The 25,035-nt window shown below is 38.3% G+C and overlaps 1 protein-coding gene across 7 annotated transcripts in view; it reads right to left on the bottom strand.

Moving 5' to 3' along the window:
* The window catches only part of COL14A1 (collagen type XIV alpha 1 chain), a 114,915-nt gene that overhangs the window by 5,407 nt on the left and 84,473 nt on the right, over positions 1-25,035 (bottom strand). For all 7 annotated transcript variants that reach the window (XM_039549915.1, XM_039549918.1, XM_039549917.1 and 4 more), the window contains exons 35-45: positions 22,571-22,648; positions 22,202-22,288; positions 17,423-17,476; positions 16,925-17,020; positions 15,614-15,667; positions 15,122-15,175; positions 9,356-9,409; positions 8,406-8,477; positions 6,336-6,371; positions 5,857-5,923; positions 5,157-5,345 (exon numbers count right to left, since the gene is read on the bottom strand). In XM_039549915.1, the coding sequence (XP_039405849.1) occupies positions 5,157-5,345; positions 5,857-5,923; positions 6,336-6,371; positions 8,406-8,477; positions 9,356-9,409; positions 15,122-15,175; positions 15,614-15,667; positions 16,925-17,020; positions 17,423-17,476; positions 22,202-22,288; positions 22,571-22,648 (841 nt within the window). The remainder of the gene's footprint in view (positions 1-5,156; positions 5,346-5,856; positions 5,924-6,335; positions 6,372-8,405; positions 8,478-9,355; positions 9,410-15,121; positions 15,176-15,613; positions 15,668-16,924; positions 17,021-17,422; positions 17,477-22,201; positions 22,289-22,570; positions 22,649-25,035) is intronic.

The raw sequence follows: 25,035 nt of genomic DNA, 5'->3' as shown, positions 1-25,035 counted from the left end.
GTGTTTTTTTCCAGATGCCTAAAATTTGCTTAGCCCTTCTTCAAACATACACAGAAACTCATCTATGGCAATTCTCTGCCTGTGCTGCAGGCCTTGCAACAAGGTAAATGTATCCAAATTATCTCTTACCACACAGGACCTGAAAGGAAAGGCTTGCCATTTGCAAAAGGCGAAGTCTGTTTGTGTGAAATGCTTTTTTCCTAAGAAGACTGACCCATTACAACCATCTGGAATCTACACAGATGTTTAGTACAAGGACCATTGCTTATCCTACTGCATGCTAACATTACTTGGCAACTTCAAAGACAACAGCCACAATGTTGTACTCAATTATAATTATTAACACACACAAAACTACACAGCCATGTGTGATGTTCACAGGATAAAATGTCAGTAAGAAATGCTAAACGTGGAACAAATCTACACAGGCTAAGAAGAAAATATTCATTCTGGAATAAGTGATGAATCTCTTGTGCAGGGCAAAGCTTCTTTAAAAGCAAACACTGAAGGCCAAGATAAAAGTCTGCATCAGGTTTCTCTTAGTCTGATTTCCAGTAAAGTTTACCCAAGTTAAAGAGAACATAAACACTGACGCAAAAATATCCTACTCCTAAGGCAAAATGCTTATGAGTTAAAGCCATGGGCTTCCCTGACAGGCTTAAGAGACTCATAGACCTCTTGATTTGCTCCTAATAAATGGCAGAATATTCAAAATTCACCCAAGTCATCTTTGGTGCCAGTAGGACACAGCTTACAGAAAGCCAACCAGACAAGCCATCATTCTCGTAGGTTACTGCTTTGTAGGTTACTGCAATGGCTAACTGCCCTCAGAATGAAAGCATGTATCAAAACTTGCCATTTGAGTTGAGTGCGTTCAGGTTCCAGGAACTGCTTTCATACCTGTGCTATGGCCATGCTTCAGCAATACCATCAAACTATCTCCCCCCTTCATGCTAACCATGGGTTTATATCTTGTCCCCATCCTCTTAAGTTCAGCCCCATGGAGATCACAAGCAACAGAAATCAATTATTTCCAACCCTTCACTAAAGATAACTCTGATAGCATCAGTTATTGTAAACAAAACCAAGCTCATGAACACATTTTCTAGCAAAGAAAATTAAATTTCCATGGTTTCCACACAAATGGAAATCTCAGGTGTTCTTTATCTAATGTTGTCTTTAAGAGAATACTGTCCTGTGAGAACTACCTACTGCATTTAAAAAAAATTAAACTGCTACCAAAAATGTCTTCTTTTAAAGATGTTCAGCTGTGAGCATAGTGCATAATAACACAGGGTTGTGATTTTTTTCTTTTTTAATTCAGATGAAGCTAACATTGGAAATAAAAATATTTAATTGATGCAACTGGCAAAAGTTACATTTAATTCCACTGGAATTTTGCCATCACAGCTGTAAATGTGGCTTTTGATAACACATGTTTAACTGGCTCTTTCATATGAAGCCAGGAAGCAAATAAGGATGAAGCTGTGCTTGAGGACATTAAATTTCCCAGTGACAGCTTAGGTATTTATCGTACTTTAATCATAGTGGGATGGGCCAAGTAGCTGTAAGTTTTGTGTACCACTTCAGGCCACATAAGAGCTGAAGTCTATCTGGTAATAGAAGTACTGCACTTTCACAACATCTGAAGGCTAGCAGTGCCTCAGAATAATTTTTACTATGGCCTTTCCATTTTTCCTCAAAGTTGAGAAAACTACCCATATATTATAAAAATAACTGGAAACCAAAAAGAAGAAAAAGACATGTTGACTCTCGGTTTTTATATTATTTTGCAGAGGGTCAACTACTTCCTGGGCACTCAGAAGCCAGACACTAGTTGTTGAAGTCCCAGTTCATAAACAAAACCAAAACAAAATATGTTCAAACTAGCTGAAAGAAAACCAGGAAACAGTGCTGTGAACTAGTTAAAATTCAAACAGAGATGAGTGCTGTGAATAATCAATGTTCGGGTTTTTTCCAAACCCCTATACTTATGCATATAAGCAAAGAGCAAAATTCTAGTAATTTATCTGGGATTATGTACTGTAGGGGCCTGGTAATACAACGTGGCCTCTCAGCTGGAAACAGACACTGAGAACTGAATCTGTCAAGAGAATGACTAGTCCTTTCTCACTGAGGTGGTCTCTCTTAGAAGGACCAGCTCAGTGTGTTACTACTGAGAGGAATTCCATCCAGGAATAGGACATCATTGACCTAGAAGTTCAAGTGGAGGTTTCTAACAGAACTCCAAACACTCTCTCAAACATCTGATTAATGCTTGGCAGAGTGACAAGGTAAACAAGGGAAAAGAAGCTATTGGCCAGGCAAGTTAGCAGGGAAGCCCACTGACATCTCTCACTGCTGACATTTTCCAGTAAAGCTCTCTTTGGTGCACCATTTCTAACCAGTTCCACACGCTGCTTTCTGAAGTGCCCCCTTCTTACAGGCTGGGATTGAATAGGTGGAAGGCAGGAGAGGTGAGCAGGAAGAAACACCTGGCCTCCACCCACCTTTTATCTTCCCGCTCTACCAGCGCCTTGCCACTCAGCTCAGAGCCAGTAACAGGCTCTTGCAGCAATCCCAACAGTCTGAGGGGAAAAAAGCAACACTGCCAGATAACAGTTGTTTTTTCCTTCTAATGGCTATTACTGGTTAGCACACTCTATTGCAGGGCATTTTCTGAACTTAGAGGTGGAGCCTGACTTTCAGAGTTGCTAATCTGGTACTGGGCTTGAACATTAAATTGGCTTCATACACAGCCAAAATGCTGATGACATTAGTGAAAAGAAACACATTGTTCATAAAGACTTCCAGGTGGCTGGCTGGAGATCTTCAGGACAAGACTATACATTGTTATACAAGTGAAATGCAAGCGGTGCTTCAGAACACAGCAAGGGATGGAGTCTGATCATTTACCATCCTCTCTGTAGTCACTGGAAACTTAAAAACCCTTCCTTCCACCCAGAAGCTGAACAATTTTAGTCTGCTACTTCCCTGTATGATATGTAGTTAGGAGTTAAGTGAGAATTGGGAATGCACGAAAAACTTCCAATCATTTTCCACAAGCATGAAGCCAGTTAAATAATTTTTAATTTTCATTTTTGCATTTTGGGGTTGGCTTAGAGCAATTCCTTAGAAATGGGTTCAGAAATATTCCAAGGGTCTGTAGCAAAAGGTATCTTCCTGCTCAATAAAGTGCTACTACATCAAACACACAACAGTCTAAAAATTCAGTTGCTTCTGAAGAAATTGAATCCTCAAGGAGTAAAAAATTATTATACACTTTTGCCTAGTTTCTGAAGGAGCTCCTTCCTCTTTCTTACAGATTCTGTTCTAGGCTCCAGTTACATGAATGTCCTAAAATCCATTTTCACTCCAAATAAACTAGCCAATTATTTTGTCTTAAAGTTTATGCATGGATTCTTGTTTCTTGAAACAACCTCATTTTAATCTGCAAGTATGGTAAAACATTCCCAACATTTGGTATTTCATTTTATGAAAATCTGCAGAGAGCTCTGGCTGACTGTAGTCCTGAAGGATGCTTGATTAGAGCTTTCTCTCTACCAAGTATAAAACTCCTCACAAGAACTACCTGCCAAAATCATCAGTTATCAGTTATCCATATATAGAGAGGAAAAGGGTAATAGAAAGGAAAAGGGCAATAGTCTTTTTAATGTGCTTTTACCCTTTCTGTACTCTATTGCCAGTGCTGCTTCCCAGGCATTAACACTGTCTGCAGTGGGCTGACCCACATCACATTTCATTTAAATGACTGTATCTAATCACTCTGTGATTTCACAGTATACAACATGCATGTCTGGACCTCAGCACAGCAAATACAATAGAAAGTACAAGCTAAATGTCAGACATGTTCCTTTTTTTGTAGCCTGGCATTTCGGTTGCCCCATTCCTGAAGTCCTAGCTTGAACAGCCTCTTCCCAAGAAGCCATTTAAAATATGCTAGTATTAGCATGGAATCAAGTATCCTGAAATCTGCATTCAGCATCTCCAGATCACTCTTTTTAAAGTCAGTTCCTCAGCTGCTGTCTCTTCCAATCTTCTTTTCTGCTTGTCTCACGCTCCCTCATTCTTCCTTTCTGGACGGTGTCTGGTTTTTGCTCAGCTGGAGCAGGCAGCAGCATGACTGAACGGTCAGTACCTGAAACTTTGCCTCTTTTTTTCAAAATTACAGTCTTGAGGGCAAGACTCACAGGTTCACTCAAAGACTTTCTATTAAAAACAATGTTTTAACTATGGTCATAATGGCTACTGTGAACTGGAACTATTAAGTTCCTGAACAGCCTTCATAGCAATTAATTTTTAAAATCCTAGTCAGCAGATTTTGTAACAGCAACACCAATTCACTGCTTTTGAATATCACATTTGTCTCTTGGGTTTTTGGTCACCTCATGTGATATTCTTCAAAGCACTTTCGCAATTATAGATCTACTCAGTATTACCTTCTGAGGTTAGTGCTACTCTGGGACACAAAAGATTGCCAGGGTTGCACAGAGAGAGAGTAAATCAAACATGGAGCTTGTTTTGTTGTTAGACAGTGCTCATGGAGGAAAGGAGAGGGGGATCTAGCCTACATGTAAGAATACAGAAGAGAATTCTTGTAAATGTTAAGTGTATTACTTCTCGCTGACCTCACCATTTCCTCTTTTTTATCCTCTCTACTCCTCAAACTAGAAATTTTTCTCTCTTCTTATCAATATTGCTCCTTTCAGATGATCATGACTCAGAAATACCTAGACTGACACATTTTGTTATCAGAAAAGCTCAACTTTTCCCCAACATACACATCAGTTTTGCATCTGACTTTCTTCAGTTGTTCTTTTGCTTATTTAGAGATTCTGCTCCCTTCAGAGCCTCACTAAGATGAAACATGATGTGATGGGATGTGCACAATTAGATTCCACCAATATTTAGCAGTTTAAACATTAAACCTCTGTCAGATTCTACCAAATCACACTCGGCAAAGCCTGCATGACCTTCATGACAGAGTCTCCAGAGCCTTCATTACAGTCTGTGTTAAGCTCACCAGTTAGCTAATGAGAAAACTGTTGCTTTCACATTTACACAGGAAACAAAAGCTATTAGACTGTATCAGGAAAGGGAGGTGTAATTTTGTATTTGTGAAGTATGCAGCCTACCTCTTTCTCCTGGTCTTCCTGGCTGACCAGGGCTTCCTGGAAACCCTTGCATGCCTGGTGATCCTTGCTCACCCTGTGGCCCTGGAGCCCCTGGCCGACCTGGCTCACCAGGAGGTCCCGCGATGGTTCGTGTTGAGACAGACTGGCTTGGAATCTGGTTCAGAATTGAGTTATATCTTGCCATATGACCTGTCAGGAAAAATTCATAATTTTCAAGTAGCAGTGGAAAATCTGGTTCAGCAAAGTTTGAACAGAGTACTGGCAGGTTGTCAAGGCTGTGGTCTGTCATGCTTTGGTATTATGAAGTTGTGCGCTTGTTAGGGGAGAAATAGTAGTTTAGGGAGGGCATAGAAAATGGGAGAACTATTGTGCAAGATTTTATTTTCTTACTTTGGTAAAGGTTTTGGGGGCATTGGTATTTTATGTCTATAAAAATTTAAAATTCTTGCAGCAGAAGCTTCTGTATAGTGTCACAGCTTGGAGACAATTCCAGCTTTTTTTTAGATGGCCGATGCTAATCAGCTCTAGTTGGACATAAATCTGGTTGAACATAAATCTAGTTGGAACATAAATCCCAGCTGTCTAGTATAGAACAAACAGGTCCCCTTGGATATTTTGAAAGGTGTCATATTTGTAAGTAACTGTGGCAGGAAAAGTTTCATTCCAGAGAGAGAAGCATATGGACCATCCATGTACTTGCCTTGGATGAGCTGTTCACACACTTGACGAGCAACAGCCCGAACCATTGCCTGGGACTGGAGATCGCCCTGGATAACAACAGCAGCAGTGTCATGAAACAGTTCCTTGACTCAGTTCTGTGCTGAAAGCACTTTGAGCAATGAAAGATATTTATTACTGCTGACACATTATATCCTCACAGATGAGAAAGGAAAGCCAAAGAATTCCTATTTCTCTTTTTGGCCAGCAATCAGAGGTCTGAGAAGATAACCCTAATAAGAGATTTGGAGACATGCTTACTGCCACATACTTCCCACCTTCAAAATATTAATGTAGCTATATATAAGACCATGTCTGGAAAAGAAGGAAAGTTTGCTTAATTGCAAAGAGAAAACTGCTGTGCCTGTAAACACAGAGAAACATAAATTGTCAGGAAAAGCTCTTTTTGAAACACAAGGCCAGGCAGGAAACAAACCACGGCTAACATGAACATAGACTTACCCGTTCACCCCTTTCACCCTTAGCTCCAGGAGGACCCTATGAAAAGATTCAGTACAAAATTAGTTCTCATTTTGTTCTGCTCAAAATTTTTAACACCTAAATATTGTCTTCCTTGCAGTTTCATAGAAAAGGGAGAAAAAAATAAACAATAAACAAGCTTTGAGGAGGTTCTGTGACAGTAACAAATACACTCATTTCAGTACTCTACAGAATGTTCACCTTTGGCAATTACATGGGAACAATGACTTTCTCAGGTGCTTGTCACACACTGAATTCCCTTGTTCACAGTAGCAGCAAGGACAGGCCACCACATGATGCATTTCACATGGCTGAAACAGGTCTAATTTTTGCAAAATAGCAGCCTGAAATTTGCTGTAGTGAGACTCTGCATCCACTATGAACAGAGTCAGCAATGGGATTAAACTGCACAGAAAATTACATATGACATTAAGGATAATGTAATACTGTAATGATGGTGAGGAGGATTATGGATTGGAACAAGTCGTCTAGGGCAGTTACAACTCCACCAATGTCAGGTTTTGGGGTGGGCTACACATTTCTCAGGAACTCCTAAAGCAAGGAAAGGTCTATTGGTCAGAGCCCTGTATGGGCCATCCACTCGAGAGCTGGACTTGATGATCCTTGTGGTTCCCCTCGAACTCAGACTACTCTGTGCTTCTGCATAGGTAACCAGCCAGCTGATACATGGTTAAAGCACAGCTTAGTCTATCCTTGGAGAGAAGAAAATCCTACAAAAACTAAAAGATTGTTTCTAAGGCCTCTATAACTCTACATTTTGGAATAGATTGTTACTGAAGCTCAGTAATTTTTCAGCCACCTGTTTTTTTCTGCACTACTAGAGTCTAACCATGCACAGCAGAGCTCTTACATGACTCACAAGAATATCTACATTCTAGAAAATTTAGTTCAATATCTGGAACATGTGTTTGGACAGGAACTGCACAGTCAACATGTTATATATTGATAGTAAAAGTTCCATAGCGCCTCAAATCTCCTTTGCATCTTCCATGATCACACTTAGAAACTATGTAGAACTGGGCATTAGGTTATTATCTTCACTTATGTATTATCAGTCAATTTAATTTCATTTCCACTTAACCATATGAAAATGCTTGCATTGGCCTAAATCTCCAAACCAAACTGGATTTCGGAAGAAAATTTTCTATTCTACAAATAGAGTCAGAAATGCACACTGTCCCATTCTGATGTCTTTAAAAATTAAATAGAATGTTTACTATAATAGATGGGAAAAAGCTGAGCAGGCTTCATAATTAAACAAGTAGTCAAATGTTAAAATATGAATACATAATAGTGTCTGAACTCTTACAGAAAAAAAGAAGTCCACTATAAATTTTCTCTTTTACATAATTTACACACTCATTTCATAGTTGTATTCCTTTCTTCCAGTCAAACTGTTTTGTTCTGGGTTTTTTTTTTAAATAATAATAAAAAATAACGTCTGGGAGACGAACTTAATATTGGAGGTTCCTAATACTAATTTTAGATATAGAGGATATAATTTTGCACACTATGAAACTGATAGTCAAATTTATAATAGCAATCTAGAAAAAGCCCTAGTCATTATTCATTTGTTCTGATGTAAACACCAAGCAACCACAAAAGACAGATTTTTATTCATATATTATTTTCACAGTTTGGAAATCAGAATAATATTTTGGAAATATTCATGTTAATAAATGGCATACTTGAATTTCCAGAGAGTCACTTGAAGGGCAAAGGGGAAAAAAAAGAAGAAAGTAATTACAAAAAGACTACAAATTCACATAGTTGTGTTTTTAACTTCTGTGTTTTAATCTTGTGTTTTGACTCTCTAATCCCTATATTCCAAACATTGTATGTAAGACCAACAAATAAATTTAATTAGAAAGAATGAACAAGGCAAGGTCAATATGATGTTTAACTTAGCCCCTAACTGTGAACAGATCATAAGCAATAAATATTGAGGAGTTCTGTCCAAGAGTGAAGCCAGGCTCAGGAACCAACTAATGCACAACAGCAGACAGAGAAATACTAATTAGTTTCACTTACAGGAGCTCCAATATCACCTTGTGGCCCCTGACTTCCAGTAACACCTGGAACACCTGGAGCACCAGGTATGCCCTATGTGGAAAAAGAGAAAGAAAATAGTGGTGATGGCAATCAACATCCATGAGTCCTGATGGGAAGTGCACAGACAGTTCTGTCAGTCAAAGACTGGAGATTCCCAGAGGGAGGACTATGAAGTACAGTTTGCAGGAAAAAGAGCACCAAAAGCACAGCTCTGAGAAAATCACTTGAGGAAAATAACTTGGGTTGCTTTCTGGAACGGGCAGAAGTTGCTGAACCACTGCACTAAATCCTGTGATGTCAATACTGTGTTCAGGGGGGGCAACTCAGAATGTTCTTTGTAAAAACAAAAAGCTGGATTGGAGAATACTCAGTACCACCAGTAGCTTCACCTAATCTTTTCAGTCTATTAAGAAGGCATTAACTTTGCCTAGCTGCCCTGAGAAGACTGAGACTGCTTCTGAAGGCAACATACATCCTGCGTTAGAGGCTGGATGTAGCCTCTGCTGTCTTCCTTGATTACTCTTTGAGAGCACCTATGCTCACCTCCAGCCTCCGGACCAAGTAAAACTTGGTGGTTCACTTCAGTTAACAGTCCAAATTGGAATTTTTGACAAAAAGAAAGTCTCGTTTCAAATGTTAAGAGCAGTAATTCCCTCTTTATAGTGCAGTTACTTGACCAAGAACAAGTTATCAATCTATTGACAGAACAACTCTCTCCCCTTCCCATGGGAGACATTTTCTTCTTGAGCTAAGTAGGAGTGGAAAGAAATGACACTGGACAAGCAGCTCTCTGCCAACTCTGCGCATCGTGAGAATTCCAACTTCCCTTGGCCTTGCTCTATCCACTGTAGCATAGATAACAGTGTGACCTATGATCCCCCAAAATCCTGCTGACTTTTACAGTAACAAATTCTATGGGCAATACTCACCATTGGGCCAGGAGGTCCTTGTGGGCCTGTGGGTCCATCCTTGCCAGGAAAGCCCTATAGAAGATAAATAAATGCAATTTAATCAGCTTTTTATATGTACTTCGTGAATCTGTTCTGTTCTGTTTCATCTAGAAGAAATATTTTACTTTTGTTCTTTAGTTTTGTTTTGCTTAGTTGTTGTGTTTGTTTGGTTTTGGTTGTTTTTTTTTTTTTTAAATTAATACCTGTTGGTAGTGATTTCTTAGGAAAAAATTCCCTTATTTGCCCTGGGGAGGGTTTATTTCTGAAAAGGAGCCATAGTGTCACCAAGATTTAAAAAAAAAAAAAAATCCAGCTAGTCTCACACAATACTTTTGAAGTAAGAAAAAACAATACAAAATTCTTCATACTGGCAATTTTCACCTCTGAGTGAATTTCACTTAGAACACTTCTGTAGGGAAATAAATGAGAGGGTTTGCTGTCCAACCTCTCTACCACAAGGTCACATTTCTACATCTGCTCTCACTGGTTGCAAGTATTCACAGTCCTGCTGATGAGGTGCTGAAAGATGGCAACTGAGAGTGGGTCTCTCTGCCCAGCAGTGCTGTACATATGCTCCAGCTATCACTGAGGTCCTGAGTCAGGAAGCAGCAGGAATGTTCATGTGGTTTACATTATGAACGTGCCTCAGAGCTTCCAGAAATGAGAGCCAAAAACTAAAGATAACTTGGAAACTGGAAAGTGAGTACATCACAGAAAAACCAGATGTAGGAGAAAATACACTATTTATTACTAAAGTATTCTTACAAATTAACCAATATATGCATTTTGTATCCACGTGCTATAAAGCATGGTTTTCTGACAAGCCTGGTGATTAGGCAATTCCTTAATTACTACACAGCCTAAACAGGAGAAATATGGTTTTACCTCTGGCTCAAGACCAGTTTGAAAGGTGGTTTATGCGGGAAACTGTTTGTTTTATTGCTGAAAAGTTTGAAAATGTTTATGGTGACACACAGAGTAAAGAACATTCCAGGCCTCAGTATCTCATGGAGCTTCAGAAGAAAAATTTACAACTTTTTTGCTTTGTACTTTTTTCCAAATCTTTGTTTCTGACATGGTTTTAGTAATGAATGTAACATATTCTACTAGTTTTATGCTTTGCATAATTTGGAAACTATTATTCAATTCTGCAATCATATGGCATGAAAAATGGCTGGAGAGTACTATTATCTGCCATATACCTGGAAAGTTTTTTTAAATCCTACTGGAAGGGTGTTTTGGTGGTAAAATAAGCCACACAGTCAATTCACATTATGTCATCCATGCATCCTTAGACTTGATAAGGAAATACCTTCCTATTTCACACTGTAGCCAGATGAAGTTGATACCTTCATATTTATGTTTCACTTTTAAAGCAAAGATGTAAAACCTACATTTATTTTTTCTCAGTTCCAAAGCAGGATGAAAACTGGTTTGACCATTTTAAGGGCTTAATGTATGGAGGAGGGAAATAGAGTGCTTTCCACTGACTTCTAGGATCTAGTGTGGATTCACACAAACTTTAAAAGAAAAATAAATCTGTATGTCCTTCCCTTCTCCCATCTCAGTCAAAGAGTAGAATTAACAGTATGATCAGAATTACATTTTCTTGGAATATATTTCACAATTTCTTTCCTCTGAGCAGTGTTCTTACTCTTGGCTGCTCAGTAATCACCTCCTGTCTATTCTCCTAGGGTTTATTTCTCTTGGCACTGTGTCTGTATCGTCCACAAAAGATCACCTCCTACTGTATTTGCTAGATGTGAAAATTGCTATATAGAAATTAAGTCAAAGAGAAGCCTGGTTCAAGAAAGAGTATGGCAATACCTATTCTCCCATGCTAAAGAAAGACTAAAGGTATTTGTTTGTGCTGCCAACAGGGTTTGAAGATGTTACTCAGACCACCTGCTAGCCAGAATGCATCTGACACTCATTCTGAACTTCTGAGTAGAGAGCAGAGATTAGTAAGTACCAGGAAATTGGCAGGAAGACTGGGAATTTATTTATTCTGGCTCTTTCTTCCATAATTTTTGGGGTGTGTAATGCAGAAGAAAATAGAGCACAGTGAGAATTCACAAAGTTATATTCTGAGCACTGAAGCCTTATAGATGTTATTTAAACTCCCATTTATTGAATTCTCCTCTTTGCTTAGCCATATCTAATGCAAGGAGGAATTACACAGCACAACAGCTCTTTCTCTCTGTCATCCAGCATAGAAATGACTCTGTACAAAGTCACTGATTCTCTCCGAAGGAACTGCATATCCAAGAGGAGGATGGGACAGATTTTGATGTGTCACCTAGGATATAGGTCTTAGAATCAAGGTGTATATAATTTTGGTAAGTTAACTTAAATCAAGACATATTTTGCTAATGGCATGAAAAAAAGTTACAGAGAAACAGTGTAGCTTTGACAGAATTTTTATAAGGGATTTTATTTGCCAATATACAAATGGCATCACCTGTAAAACCTCAAGTCTGCTGAAGTCAGAAGTGCTGCTGACCTCATTATAAACTCTTGAGCTTTCTGTAGCCTGGAATTTGTTTGGGGGAACTTGTAGAGAGGTGATTTTTTAAGTAGGACTAAATACTGGCAAAAATTTAACTGAAGCTACTGAGCCAGGCTTGAAAGAGTTTCATGTAGAGCCTTTTAAAAAAACCCTGCAGCCTGGGACCCATGGCTGCCAATTCAAGCTCTGTCTTTCAACATTAAATGCTTGGGACTGTTGGCGAAACACAATCTGTTCTTTTTACTAAAACTCCTCTATACTGCTAGCTACAAATATGGAGCAGCAAGAAAGGACACCAAACAACCACAGCTACATCCATACGATAAAAAGAAATAATTTTATATTTGTAGAATCTTTTCTGATACTCTGGAAGCTGATGAGAGAGGAGGGGACTGTTCCTCATGTGGAGTCTGAGATGTAGATTTAACCACGTTACCAGACAGGTATAAAATATTATCATGCATATTCAGAATGTTGGCTTTACTATCAGAAAAAACTTTCTTTTTACTCTGATTCAACCTTCACAAGTATTTTTATTACATCCCATTCTTCTTCATAGGGAGGGTGTGTCATTATGAAAATGACCTTTTTATGAATTCACACAACTGACAGGGAAGATGTTCTATTTCTTTCTAAAACCCAAGAAAAAGCAAATAAACCAGGGACTAAAAACCAGAACTTCAGAAATACAAAAAGAAGCTTTACAGATTAAGTGTTGAATGACAGCATTAAGAAAGGAAAATCAAGCCCTTTTCTCAACTGATTTCAAAAATAAAATCAGAAAGTATGAACATTAGAAATCAAAACAAAAAGAAAGGAAAATGAACTGTAAAAGTGAAGTGATTCCAATTATCAGGAACTGTAGAAAAAAAATTGCCATTCCAGCACTTCTTAAGTCTAATATCACATTATGCCCAGTTCAGCAAAGTTTTCAGAGATCGCCCAATAAATATCAGCCCTATGCTTACCTCTCATTAAAATCAGTGTGATTTAGCCATCTGCCTAGGTACTTTACAGCACTGGTACCACTATAATGAAAATACTTAAATGATCAATAAATACTAAAGAGGAAGGGATAACTAAACTAAGAATAACACAGAAAATCTCAGTTCTAGTAGTATAATACTTGCAAAACAGTTTGGCATCTTGGCTAACAGGAGGAAACCCAACAAAAGGAACATTATACAAAAAGGCAATTTACTTCTCAGGAATTTTCCAGTTCCACTTTGCTGCTGCAGTTATGCCCTTCAGAATTATCCCCTTTTCAAGTGCTGGGTCTTCAAAGAGACTGCGGTGAAATAATTGGGTTGGATCTTCGCCCATTAAAAGCAATTTTATGTTGTCATAACTTCACAGGAATCAAATGAGCTACAACACTGTAAAAGCAGTATAGCATAATTATTTGTTGCCACAGAAATAATTACTGCTGGACAACATTGCATAAGGGTCGCACAGAGACAATACCAGGCTAACAGACCTAATTTTATGAGCTCTGGGCTGTTTATCCAGCTCCTGTGATTAACAGCAGAAGAAAGAGCACACATGAACAAAGCATTATTACCATATCGATAAAAAGAGGCTATTTATGTAATTGCCCTACCTTTTTATAGACAACAGTGGGGTATTCTACAGAATAAGCACCACCTGACCCTTCCAGGCCATATCAAAAGCCTTTCATGCACTAGTCTTCCTCGGCTTTTCTCTGGAATGCCATCTCTCTGCAACAACCTGGTGACTCCCACATGTGGGAAAACTAGACTGCTTCTGAACTGCTGGCTGGCATCAAGGCATGGCATGAGGGTCCACTGCTAAATATGAAGTCAGCTACAGAATAGCATAAAAACACAAAGTTCTTTCCTCCTTGAACTGCAGGCACCTCGACATCCCTCATGATTAAGAATGTAGATGGAGGAGGCACATAGCACTCACTTGTACAATGTTTAGCACCAAGTCACCTCAATCTATCCATGACCAAGACTAGACAGAACATGGCAAAAATCCAAATGTTCATCAGGGTCCAGGTCTCTATTAACCTGGAGATGAACAGGTGGCATGAAAGCTGGGCAATTTAGAGGGAAATAGTCCAATGCAGCCAAAAGGAAGACATAAAAGCATCCAAAACGAGAAGACATCACAGTATTATAAAGTAGAAAGAAAAGGATAGATTTACTTCCATATTTCAGCAAAATGTAATTGAAAAAATTAGAAGGCTATTCCTCCAATTAAGTTATTTATTTGGTAATAATGTTGTATATATCTTTATCTTAATAAAATGCCTTTCTTTTCTTGATTTTTAGAGAAAAAGTAAATCTATCTATTCCCTAAATTTTACAGTGACTTCAGTGGAATTACTTCTAGACATAAAGATATTGCCAATGTTTGAATTCATAATAGTGAGTTCAAATATATGTTTTGCCACAGGGATGAGGTTTTTTTATAACAAGGTCAGAAAATCAAAAAAGTTAGAAATTTCTCTGAAGTTCAAGTTACATTACCATATCCAAAAGAAAGGATCATGAATATGTAAATCTTGCTCAAATGAAACTGAAAAGTTATATTTCATAACGAACTTCTGCTGTACACAGAAATGTAGTACTATGCTAACAATAACTTTCCAGTGCCTGACTAAGAATGAAACAAAAGTCTCCCCAAGGAGACAAAGAGGAGGACTTATAGGCTTAACTGCACAAATGAATATGAATTTTCTTTTATTGGCTCCTAGACAGACTGTAAGTATCTTCTGTTGTTTTACCCGGAGCAGAATAAGGTTGACTAAATTTTGGTATTATTTTTCACCTTTTCCTCATGTCAACTGTTTCTACAGGTATTTTTCTACATTCAGTTTTAAATTCCTTCGTAGTTGTCTCTGTTATTCATTAATTAGCTAGAAAGCAAATTTAGACCATTGCCTTGGATTGCATACTAATTATGTACCATTTGACAACTATCTAATTTTAAACATATAAGCAAAGACATTAATTGGCAGTGCTGAACACAAATGACATCTACGCCTATCAAATGCATAAAGCACAGGCATCGTGCAGGCTTCCCCTTACACGTCTCAACCCTCATCACCAGATAGAAGGATGTCCACCCTCCTGTGCTGATTGGCACAGAGAGATGATCTCCAGAAAGGACAGAGGCGGAATAAATTATAATAAATCAACCACGTTGGGAAATGTTTCTGTTACGGAATGGGAACAAAATGCATGTAAAACATACTCATTTTACCTTACCCTTTGACCTTGAGCTCCATCTCTTCCTGGTGAACCTGATGCTCCTGGGACACCCTAAGCATTATAAAGGGAGAGCAAATGATGAGATCAAATTAACAGAATCCAACTATGTAATCTTCCAGTGAAACTGTATGACGTGTTTTTGATAAACAGAACTAGGGAGCTCAATAATGGGTGGGGCCATAGAAAAGATTCAGTAAAGAAGGTATTTCTGTGAAATGAAAGATGGCTAAACACACATCATTAAAATGCAGAGGTGTTGAGTCTACAGAGACACAATTTAAGTGTTAAACAAGAAAGTAACCAGCTCTTCAGGGCCAAGTGAATTGGTCACTGCACACCAGCACACCTTGGATTCCTCCTCTTTTATAAATCCCTGTTCAAATTCACCCCAACAACACATTTCTCAGTGGTTTGGAATATGTGCCCTAAACTCACAATGATGTCAATTCAACATTCAAACTTAGTGACAGGTTATACAATAGGGAATACCTGCAGGCCAGGAAAACCAAGATCTCCCTTCTCTCCCTTTTCACCTGGTGGCCCCTGCAGATAAAGAATCACACGTAGTAAACCAAATATCTGGTTACTTTTCTATTTCTAATAGTTCCCTTCAGCTTCTTTAAAAAAAACCAACAAAGCAACCAATAAAAAAATAGACTATTCTTTCTACTGAAAGCAAACAGAGACCCTTATTTGCAAAAATGCAAATGTAGAAGTTACAAATATAGAAAATAAAACCCATTTTAAAAGATCTCATAAGTAACCTGATAAAACTATAGCCATTTTGTTATCAAAAAAAAAAAAGATAGCTAATTTCTTTTTCTCTTTGAACCATTTGTTTCACTTCAGGCCTCAGCAGAATCTCAATAATGGTGAAAAAAAGGGTTTTCTATGGAAACTAGACATGTTTCTATGGTACATATGCATGACAAAACATATACTTTTCTAGATAATAAACTAACTTTAACTTTCATAAAGAAACAATTTCTCTATAAGTGCTCTTATAATTAAAGTATTTGTATTATTCTCTGATGACAACATCATCAAGAATATACAGCTTTGGTAAACCATTTTATTGTAGAGCCATATCATATAGACTGGAAAAAAGATGAAATTGTATTGTAATGTAGTAATTTTTGAAAAAAAATCTAGCAGAAAAATACATCTATTACCACTTTTCTAGGCTTGTCTGTACCCATCTACTGGAGAGGTGTATGAAACAAGATAAGTGCTGCTGGTTCATTATTCTAACAATGTTTCTTTATGATGAAATTCTGTGACTTATTTCACAACAGCCTTGCAAATTCCAGGCCTAATCACTTCCTCTGATGATGGATTTTATAATGTAATAAATATTATTGCTTAATTTTGGCAGAGAATATGGTGTTCTTGCTTGGGTACACCTTTCAAGTCAGAACTGATCTGCAATGAGCAGTACCACAACCAATATAAGATAAAATATTAACTTTTTGGTCTGGTGCCATGTCACACCCCCCACTGCAATTTATTTTCACTTGACTCCAGGCTTGAATGTTAATACCCAGGTCATATTCAACCTGCGATCAAATACTTTCAGCTGACTAAAAATTCAGATCAAAATAAAAAACCAGAAATGTTGGCATTGAACCCGCATTCACTTTAGGTCAAGCCCACATCTGTGATTTCACCTCCAGTATTGAATTCAGATTCTGATCACAACACCAAAAGCTATTTCAATCTGTTCGGGTGTCATTTAATAAACTAAGCTATTTGCTGTTTAAAAGATCACAGAAAAAAGCCTATTCATTTTTTAAGTCTCACTGGAAGCCCTTGAATAGAAAGTCCACTGGGTCCTTGTGGTCCTGGGGGTCCTTGAGGTCCAGGAACACCAATTTCACCTCGAGGTCCATCTGGTCCCTAAAGTAGTGCAGGACATAAGTTAAACTCTTATCATATGGACAAAGGCAGCTTCTGTTTGAAGAATTAAATACCAATAGACTCAAAAACATCTGAAATATGAGTTAACGTGATTGAGCAGTTAGGGTTCAATTTAAAACTGTCTGGTTTCTTTATAAATACTGAAAAAAAAGGATGATTTATGCGGTGAAAGCAGCATTCTGGATTTTGTATCTTTTATCAAGGAATATACAGGACAAGTACTTGTTTGGAAAAAAGCCACAGCAAATGCCAATGACATTTCACTATGCTTTTTCCTCAAAAACACCAGAGACAATCTGGAATTCATTGCAAGGTTTCCATGCAGCAGAGATAAACCAAGAACCTGTGCATCTGTCAAATGTAGGTTGGTGTACAAAGTACCTTTGGACCTGGATCACCACGATGACCTTTGGCACCTCTGACACCTGGACCACCCTGTAAAGCACAAGCACGGGACTCACTGAAAACCAAAACTCTCAAACAGACGTGAAATCCAGAGAAGTCCAAACAGATTCTTCCTGTTCCTGAATCAGCATTCAAGAATCAGTAAATATCCTGTCGATATCCTTCCACTGGAGTAATTAAACTGAGAACATACTTAAGTGTGGCCATACACAGGAACAGATTTAAACACAGATGTGACTACTTTTTAGAGCCAAGAATGCACACTATGTAAGAATCAAAATAACACTGAAAGCTACAATATGGATGGAAATGCAGTCATGGGTTCCCATCCAGTTGCTGAAACCTCCTGCACATCTGTCTGTTCTCACCAAAATTACATTATTAAAGTTTCCAGAAAAGTCACATTTCTGGAGGTCAAGAGCATTGTATCAGAAACAGTGTGGCCAGCAGGACCACAGCAGCGACCATCCTCCTGTACTCAGCACTGGTGAGGCCATACCTCAAATCCTGTGTCCAGTTCTGGGCCCCTCACTACAAAAAGGACATTGAGCAGCTGGAGCAAGTCCAGAGAAGGGCAATGGAGCTGGTGAAGGGACTGGAGCACCAGTCTGATGAGGAGCAGCTGAGGGAGCTGGGAGTGTTTAGCCTGGAGGCTCAGGGGAGAGCTTATCACCCTCCACAACTCCTGGAAAGGAGGCTGTAGCCAGGTGCGGGGGGGGGGGGGGTGTCAGTCTCTTCTCCCAGGTGTAGTAAGTGACAGGATCAGAGGAAATGGCCTCAAGTTGAACCAGGGGAGGTTTAGATAGGATATAAGGAAAGATTTCTTCACAGAAAGGGTTGTCAAGCTTTTGAACAGGCTGCCCAGGGACATGGTGGAATCACCACCCCTGGAGGTGTTTAAAAAACATGTAGATGTGGCACTTGGGGACATGGTTTAGTGACAGACTTGGCAGTGCTGGGTTAATGGCTGGATTCGATCATCTTCAAGGTCTTTTCCACCATAAACAGTTCTATAACTCTGTGATTCTAATGACTCAGGAATAGTTTTCGCCAAGGACAACTCCAGAGTCTACTAGACCTACACCATGGTTTAATTTGGAGCTATTCTTAGGTAAAATGCTCTTTTGCACATTTTTCTCTTTTTGCTTTCTTCAGCAATGCCTACATCTGCTCATCATTTATTTACCAACTGTTGCCTTTTTTGTTACTATCATCTGAGACACTGGAGTACCATATATCTATGGATGGCTGCCATGAATGTGTTTTGCAAAAACATCTACATGTGCTTTCTGTTCTAGGACAGCATAATTTTTTTTTTTTTTTCATATCAGTTTCCCTCTTCCCCCACCTGACTATACTGCATAATCTCTCGGAATATGAGCTTTACAGGTATTGTGCCCATCTTTGTACTCAGAAAGGACCTTGTACAACTAGACAACGTAACTGAATAGGACTCTTTAAGGGCTACAATAGGTACTCACAAAAATAACAGCTGTTAAATAAAGATATAAAAATAGAAAATGTGCTTATATGCAGTATCTATGAGACTTTAAATACGAATGCCAATAACAGAAATGTCTGGAAATGCCAGAGCACTGTTGCTCTTCAGTGAAGGTATCATGACATGGTCTTTGCATGTGTGATCACGGAACAGTTGTCCACTACCTCTCCCAGCTCCCTCAGTCTTCTCACTTCCATCCCACAGCTCTATGGCCATGACCCTTTCCACCATGGCCAGCTCTGAACCAAAAATCTCATCCCATGTTCTCCACGGAACCAAGTTCCAATTGCCAGTTGCAAAATTCCAGATACTCTGCATTCCCACCCACTGTCCTTTGTCCTTCCTCTGCCTTACTCCTAACTCTGAGACTAAAATTCCTCAGCACAATAACTGCAACTTTTTAACATAAACAAAATCACAGCTTTCTCCCATTTTGTTCTCAGAAACAGACTGCATTTTTACTAAGAATATATACTTAAAAATAGCCTGATGCTGAGCCATTAAATCATATGCTTTCAGATTCATGCTGGAGTTGGCACACTTGTCCATGTTTTGAACCCAGTAACCCTGCTGGGTAAAAGCACAATTTCCAGAACAGCATTTATTTAAGATGAAAACATCAGAAGAGGCCCTCTCATTTTTCTCATAAATTTGTTTTGGTGGTTATTCCCCAGCACTGCTAAGCTTGTGTGACTAATTTCAAATTTTTCTTTTTTGTGCTGCTTCTTTTTCTAGCCAAAAATTCATGTTATGCCTTCTTCCCTTATTTTGAATAACATCTTAGTAGCCAGTGCTTTCCCCCAGAAACGTGTCTTAATCAACTGTTATCAAGACACCTCCTTATTTCTCTTTAATATTCAAAACCTACGAAGCACAGAAAGATCTTTTTTTGCAATTAAACTTCTCCAATCCTTCAATATTTTTGTCTCCTTCGCCTTCTTAAATTCTGCAGCATTCCTTTCAAATGCAGGCATTCATTTTCAGTGATATCTCATTTTTACTTAGTGTGGGGAACTTCAGACAGCAGGATCAAATTCTACCAAAGATGAAGCCATAAAAACAGTATCCCATGAGGAAAATTGCCAGATAATCTTAACTCTAAACAACACTTTGTCTTACCCGAAGTGACGCATTTTCTTAAACATTAAAAATCCTTTCTGGAGTTACTATCCCAAACAAATGGAAGCATTTTATTTGGAGTTTTTTTAGCCTAATGTCTAAAACTGGTGACATGGTAGGATCCTGATCTCTTAGACAGAAGAATCCTTGGCTTGGAGAAAAGTCATGACATTTTAATGACTTGGAGCACTCCTGACCAGACACAGCACATGTGACTTTCTGACTTTTGGTTGGTGCAGAGATGAACACTGACTTTATTCTTTTGCTCTGCTTTTTCGTAGGCTTTGGATTTCTTTTTTTTTGCAGAGCTATGCCATCTAACTGTCTGGCAAAAAAGCATCACTTTTAACAGGCTGAGTTCCAGAATCACATATTTGCCTGCATTGGCAGTGATTTTTCTGCTTGATTTTATGCTTCCTCTTGCCTGGCACTATGCTATTCAAAACATTGCTAATCCTAAATGTAATATATAGAAGTACATTATTTTACTGCATGTATCTTTTGAACTGTAGTAATACACATCCTTCCAGTCAAATAGTTTTCAAACATTTTTAATTTTACTGTGATATGTGGTCAAACTACTCCATTTAAGTGACATTTTCATGTGAATTATCCCATTGTCTTTTTTAAAGAACACAAACCGGATGCTAAAATATGGAAATTAAAACTTTAATCCATACTTGATTTATAACCTATATTCAAATCGGAGAACAGAATAATTTCTCCTTGCTCAAGATGCAGCTCTTCAGTGAATTTCCTCTTGAATTTCTTTCCAGGTTTTTGTATAGGGCTTAAAGAACAGTTCTTGCAGAAAGACTAAACTCTGAGTTGTCAGTAGGATTAATGGCTGCTAGGACCTACTATGTGAATGCCTTATGTGCAAGTCAATTTTGTTGTTAAATATGCATCTCATGTAATTTGTGTACTTTAACACCAAAAACATTTTCCTTTACTTTCTTCCCTGACTCCTTCATTTAACAACATGCCCTTGGAGCATCCAGGACACAGTATGAGCAGAGATATACACAGTTCAAATTTTTTGCAAGAGAGCCTCATCTCAAACTCAGTTAGCAAGCAGCCCTAAAATGCCGATTAGATTTATCTAATTGTAACAGCAAAAACACATGATCATTCTACAAATATCCCAGTCAGGATTCTTGTTAAAGCAAACCAATAATGAACCATTGCAAACAGAGCCTGTGACTTTTCTAAATTGGTAAAAATCAGACTTGGGATGCAAGAATGAGCTCTCAAAATTTAGTGGCCTGTATATCCATTGTCTGGTCTAATTCATTGTCTGAGTTTCCACACGCCAATAAGGAGAAAGGCTCCAACTAAGATACTACAGTGACATGGAAGAAAAGTTAAATAACTGTCTTCTACAAGAGACTATCTAGTTCCACTGGTTACACACAGAACTTAAATATAGACTTACTTTACATCTACAAAGCAAACTCTTAATGAGTGCCATTAAAATACCACCACTAAGCATATGTAAAAGTTGTAACAGTGTACATTTCATCATTCACTGGAAAATCTTAAAAAAATGAAATTCTATTTTCCACAAAAGCAGATTATTTCATTCTCTCTTCCCTTCATTGCTCTTCGATAACTCTCTGCCTCTAAGAACTCTCAGAAGAACCTGTACTTCCATTCTACTTTCCAATAAATGCCATACTTAGGTAGGGCTTTTAAGACAGAAAAGTCTTCTTTCATCACATACTACACAAGTGGCATTGTCATGCTCCATATCCTTAATTGATATGAATACTGTAAACGGAGCATTTCAGAAATCTAAACTCCAAGCTACATTTAATGAACACGTGCTAGAGTAGACAGATAGCAGGTGATTAAAAATTTGAAAATAAATGGCACTACCTGTGACATATCTAATGCTACAGACAGGTAAAAGGGTTCCAGGTCCAAAAAATACCCCAACTGCTTCAGCATAATACCTCTTTACATAATTTATAGCATCTTTGATATCAATTGAATATATTTTATCTCTTTAGCAACACTTGAAAGCGTAATTTAACCTTATCAGTTATACAATGGCAGTATATTCACATGTTTTGGAATAAAGGTGGCCAGTGGACATTTGGTACAGTTCACTGCAAAGCTGAATAAAACCTTACCGGTGGTCCAGGAGGTCCAAGGGGACCCTTATTGGCTTCTGAACAGGAACAAGCATGAGGAAGGGCAGGGCAATTTTCCTCATCTCTCTATGAAAAGATTAAGATAGGAGAAGAATGATGTCCAGAATTTCAAATGTTGGGTATTTTATCAATCTAAGATACAGTACTTAGTAAAGTCTAAGACGTAGTACTCAAAAGCACCTACTTGATTTAGAAAAGTACATCTTATTGACTTTCAATAGGACAAGTAATCCAAGCAGAGCTGGGCTTTTTTGAAAACTTTTAAGCAGCCATTTCCAATAAAACATTTGTCTCAATGAAGTAGAAAACAAAAGGTAAATTCTACAGTTATTAAAAGAGGTTTCTTACCAAGCCAGGAAGTTCACAGCATTTGTCTCGATTGGCCCATGAGGTAGCACAAATAATGTCAAACATCTGTAACTGCAGCTGTTTCAAAACAAGGGTGATGTACAGTATGAGTGTTAGGTGTAAGATCAGTGAAAAACAGAGCCAACAGCAAGCAAAGCCACCTTGAGTCAAGCACTCAGATTAGACAAAGGCTTTTGACTTTGAGCAGCAAGCCACAAATACCTCACTTAAATGGCAAATCCACTGCTTTTACCAAATGTGTATCTAACCAACTCATCTGAACTATCAGACATTACATGAATTGAGCAAAGTTGTTCAAGGTTAAATGCTGCATGCATTTGTTGAATTAACCCCCACTCCTTGTTTAAATTCCTTATTTTGCCCAATGGTGCATTCCAATATCTTTTTATACCAAAGAAGACATCAAGAGTCAGGCGAAAGAGAGCTCAGCTTCTCTGAATAATTCCCCTTAACCCTCTGGTCTGCTGTTCAGATTTTATCTGGGACAAGGTCTCCTGTAGACTATTACTTATACTGGACCTGAGCCACAAATAATATTTCTCTTTTTTTCCAGTTTAATTTTACTTTAGAATATGCCCTCTCTTACCCGTATTATCCCCAGGCAATGATAGCTTAAGAATGGGGAAAAGCTTGCTCAACACATGACAACATTGGCCAGAAAAGAAAATTCCCATCACAGGTCTGGGAACATGGTTTGGACAAGAACTTAATCTGCAAGAACACACACATTTGCTAAAAATAGGGGCTGCTACATACTCAGAAACAATATACTAAGTAGGACTCAATGGTAAAACCAATTAACTCCTTTACAGCCTTGACTGAGCAAAGGGGTCTAGAGAGTTGAAGCTTTCTTCTGTTACTATTTCTATTCTTTTTCCATGCCTTGTTTATGTGCATATTGAATAGAGAGTGGTATGGAACAGAACATCCCATTAAATTAACCCCACATGTTAAAAAATTCAAGGAACTGCTAGAGATAGAACTCTGGGTTTGTTCCCATTATTTTCAGGGGCATTATTTTGTGATAAGAGCAGAGGAATGAATTTAAAATTTTTCTTAAAACTGCATTGCTTCTAAAGCTGTTAAAATGTGCACATATGTGCACCTTTGGTTTTGCATCATTTTTTTTTATAAAAGTCAAATATTATATTTTTAAATAAAGGCATACTTTCATATAAATAGACATTCTTCTCACCTGCCACCAGATTAGCTGGTTTCTAGATTTGCTATACTACAGGTGCAGACACAATGAGCTGGCACCATGCTAAACAGCTCAGACAGCTGAAGTGCAGCATGAAGGCAGCTTCTGGACTCTGGATTTGGCTCCACGGAGACTCACCCTGAGTCCAGCAAGTCTGTGTCCATGCCTCTGTCAAATGGAAGCTGGCTCCACGTGGAGCCACTTAGATGCCTCCCTCTTTGCTACACATCCCTAAGCTCCTAACTCCAGGAAGTCTCACTAGCTTGAGTGCAGCAGCAGATGAAAGTGCATGCACACACTGCTCTGGGACACAGAGTACCTGAGCATTTGCATGATACTGCACTTAAGCAAATCAGACATCCCAGAAATGGGGTGCAGCAACACCTGAGCTGGTTGTGCAGAGAGCAGCTTAGGTTCAGAACTTAAGTTGTATTGCCATTTTCTTCCATAACCCAGTCCATCCCATGCTATTCTGTTATCCTGAACAATGGAAGGCTGACAGCACTGGCAAAATTTATACAGTCCTTCACAGGCATGTACATGCATTCATTTTCTCTGGACTAGGCAATCTGGACATCCATAGCAATAAAGTATGTTGGTGTAAATTAAAGAGCAAACAGACATTTTCTGAAATGCTGTATTCATCAACCAAATGCTGGATGATTCAGTACTCTTTTTTAAAAATATTATGTGGGTTGCTCTGACTCAAGCTAAAACCCAAAACAAAGCTTTCTTTGCTACTGTTAAACATTTATTCATAACTCTCTGCATTCATAGTGATTTTGCTTTCTAAATATCCAGCCCTGCAAGCAGAATCAGTAAGGTGGAAACGTCCTCATCTAACCAAGCTACAGCTCTGCAAATGTTTCTCAATAGCAGCCCACGTTAGACAATACTATTAACAGTACATATACATGCAAGCAAACAAAATTCAAAGAGGAGGAAACATCAATAAAGAGAAAGTCTGTGATTGTAAATAATGTTTTGAAGTTGGACTTTTCATTAAGTTCTGCTGAAGGAATAGAAAACATGACTTGCTGCATGTCCCAATCAGGTTTCATTGCTCTGGCTACAATCTAATCCTGAGATGATTCATTCAAGAATGTTAAAAGGGTTAGGCACCTTGAGCCTAATCCCCTTTTTGTTCTATCTATCTATCTATCTATCTATCTATCTATCTATCTATCTCTGCCTGTTCATTTTACCATTGCACACTGTATACACTGATGGCAAAAAAAACCCT

Source organism: Corvus cornix, chromosome 2, assembly GCF_000738735.6.
Source record: "Corvus cornix cornix isolate S_Up_H32 chromosome 2, ASM73873v5, whole genome shotgun sequence".
NCBI classification, from domain to species: Eukaryota; Metazoa; Chordata; class Aves; order Passeriformes; family Corvidae; genus Corvus; species Corvus cornix.
This window is presented reverse-complemented; position numbering and strand designations above follow the sequence as displayed.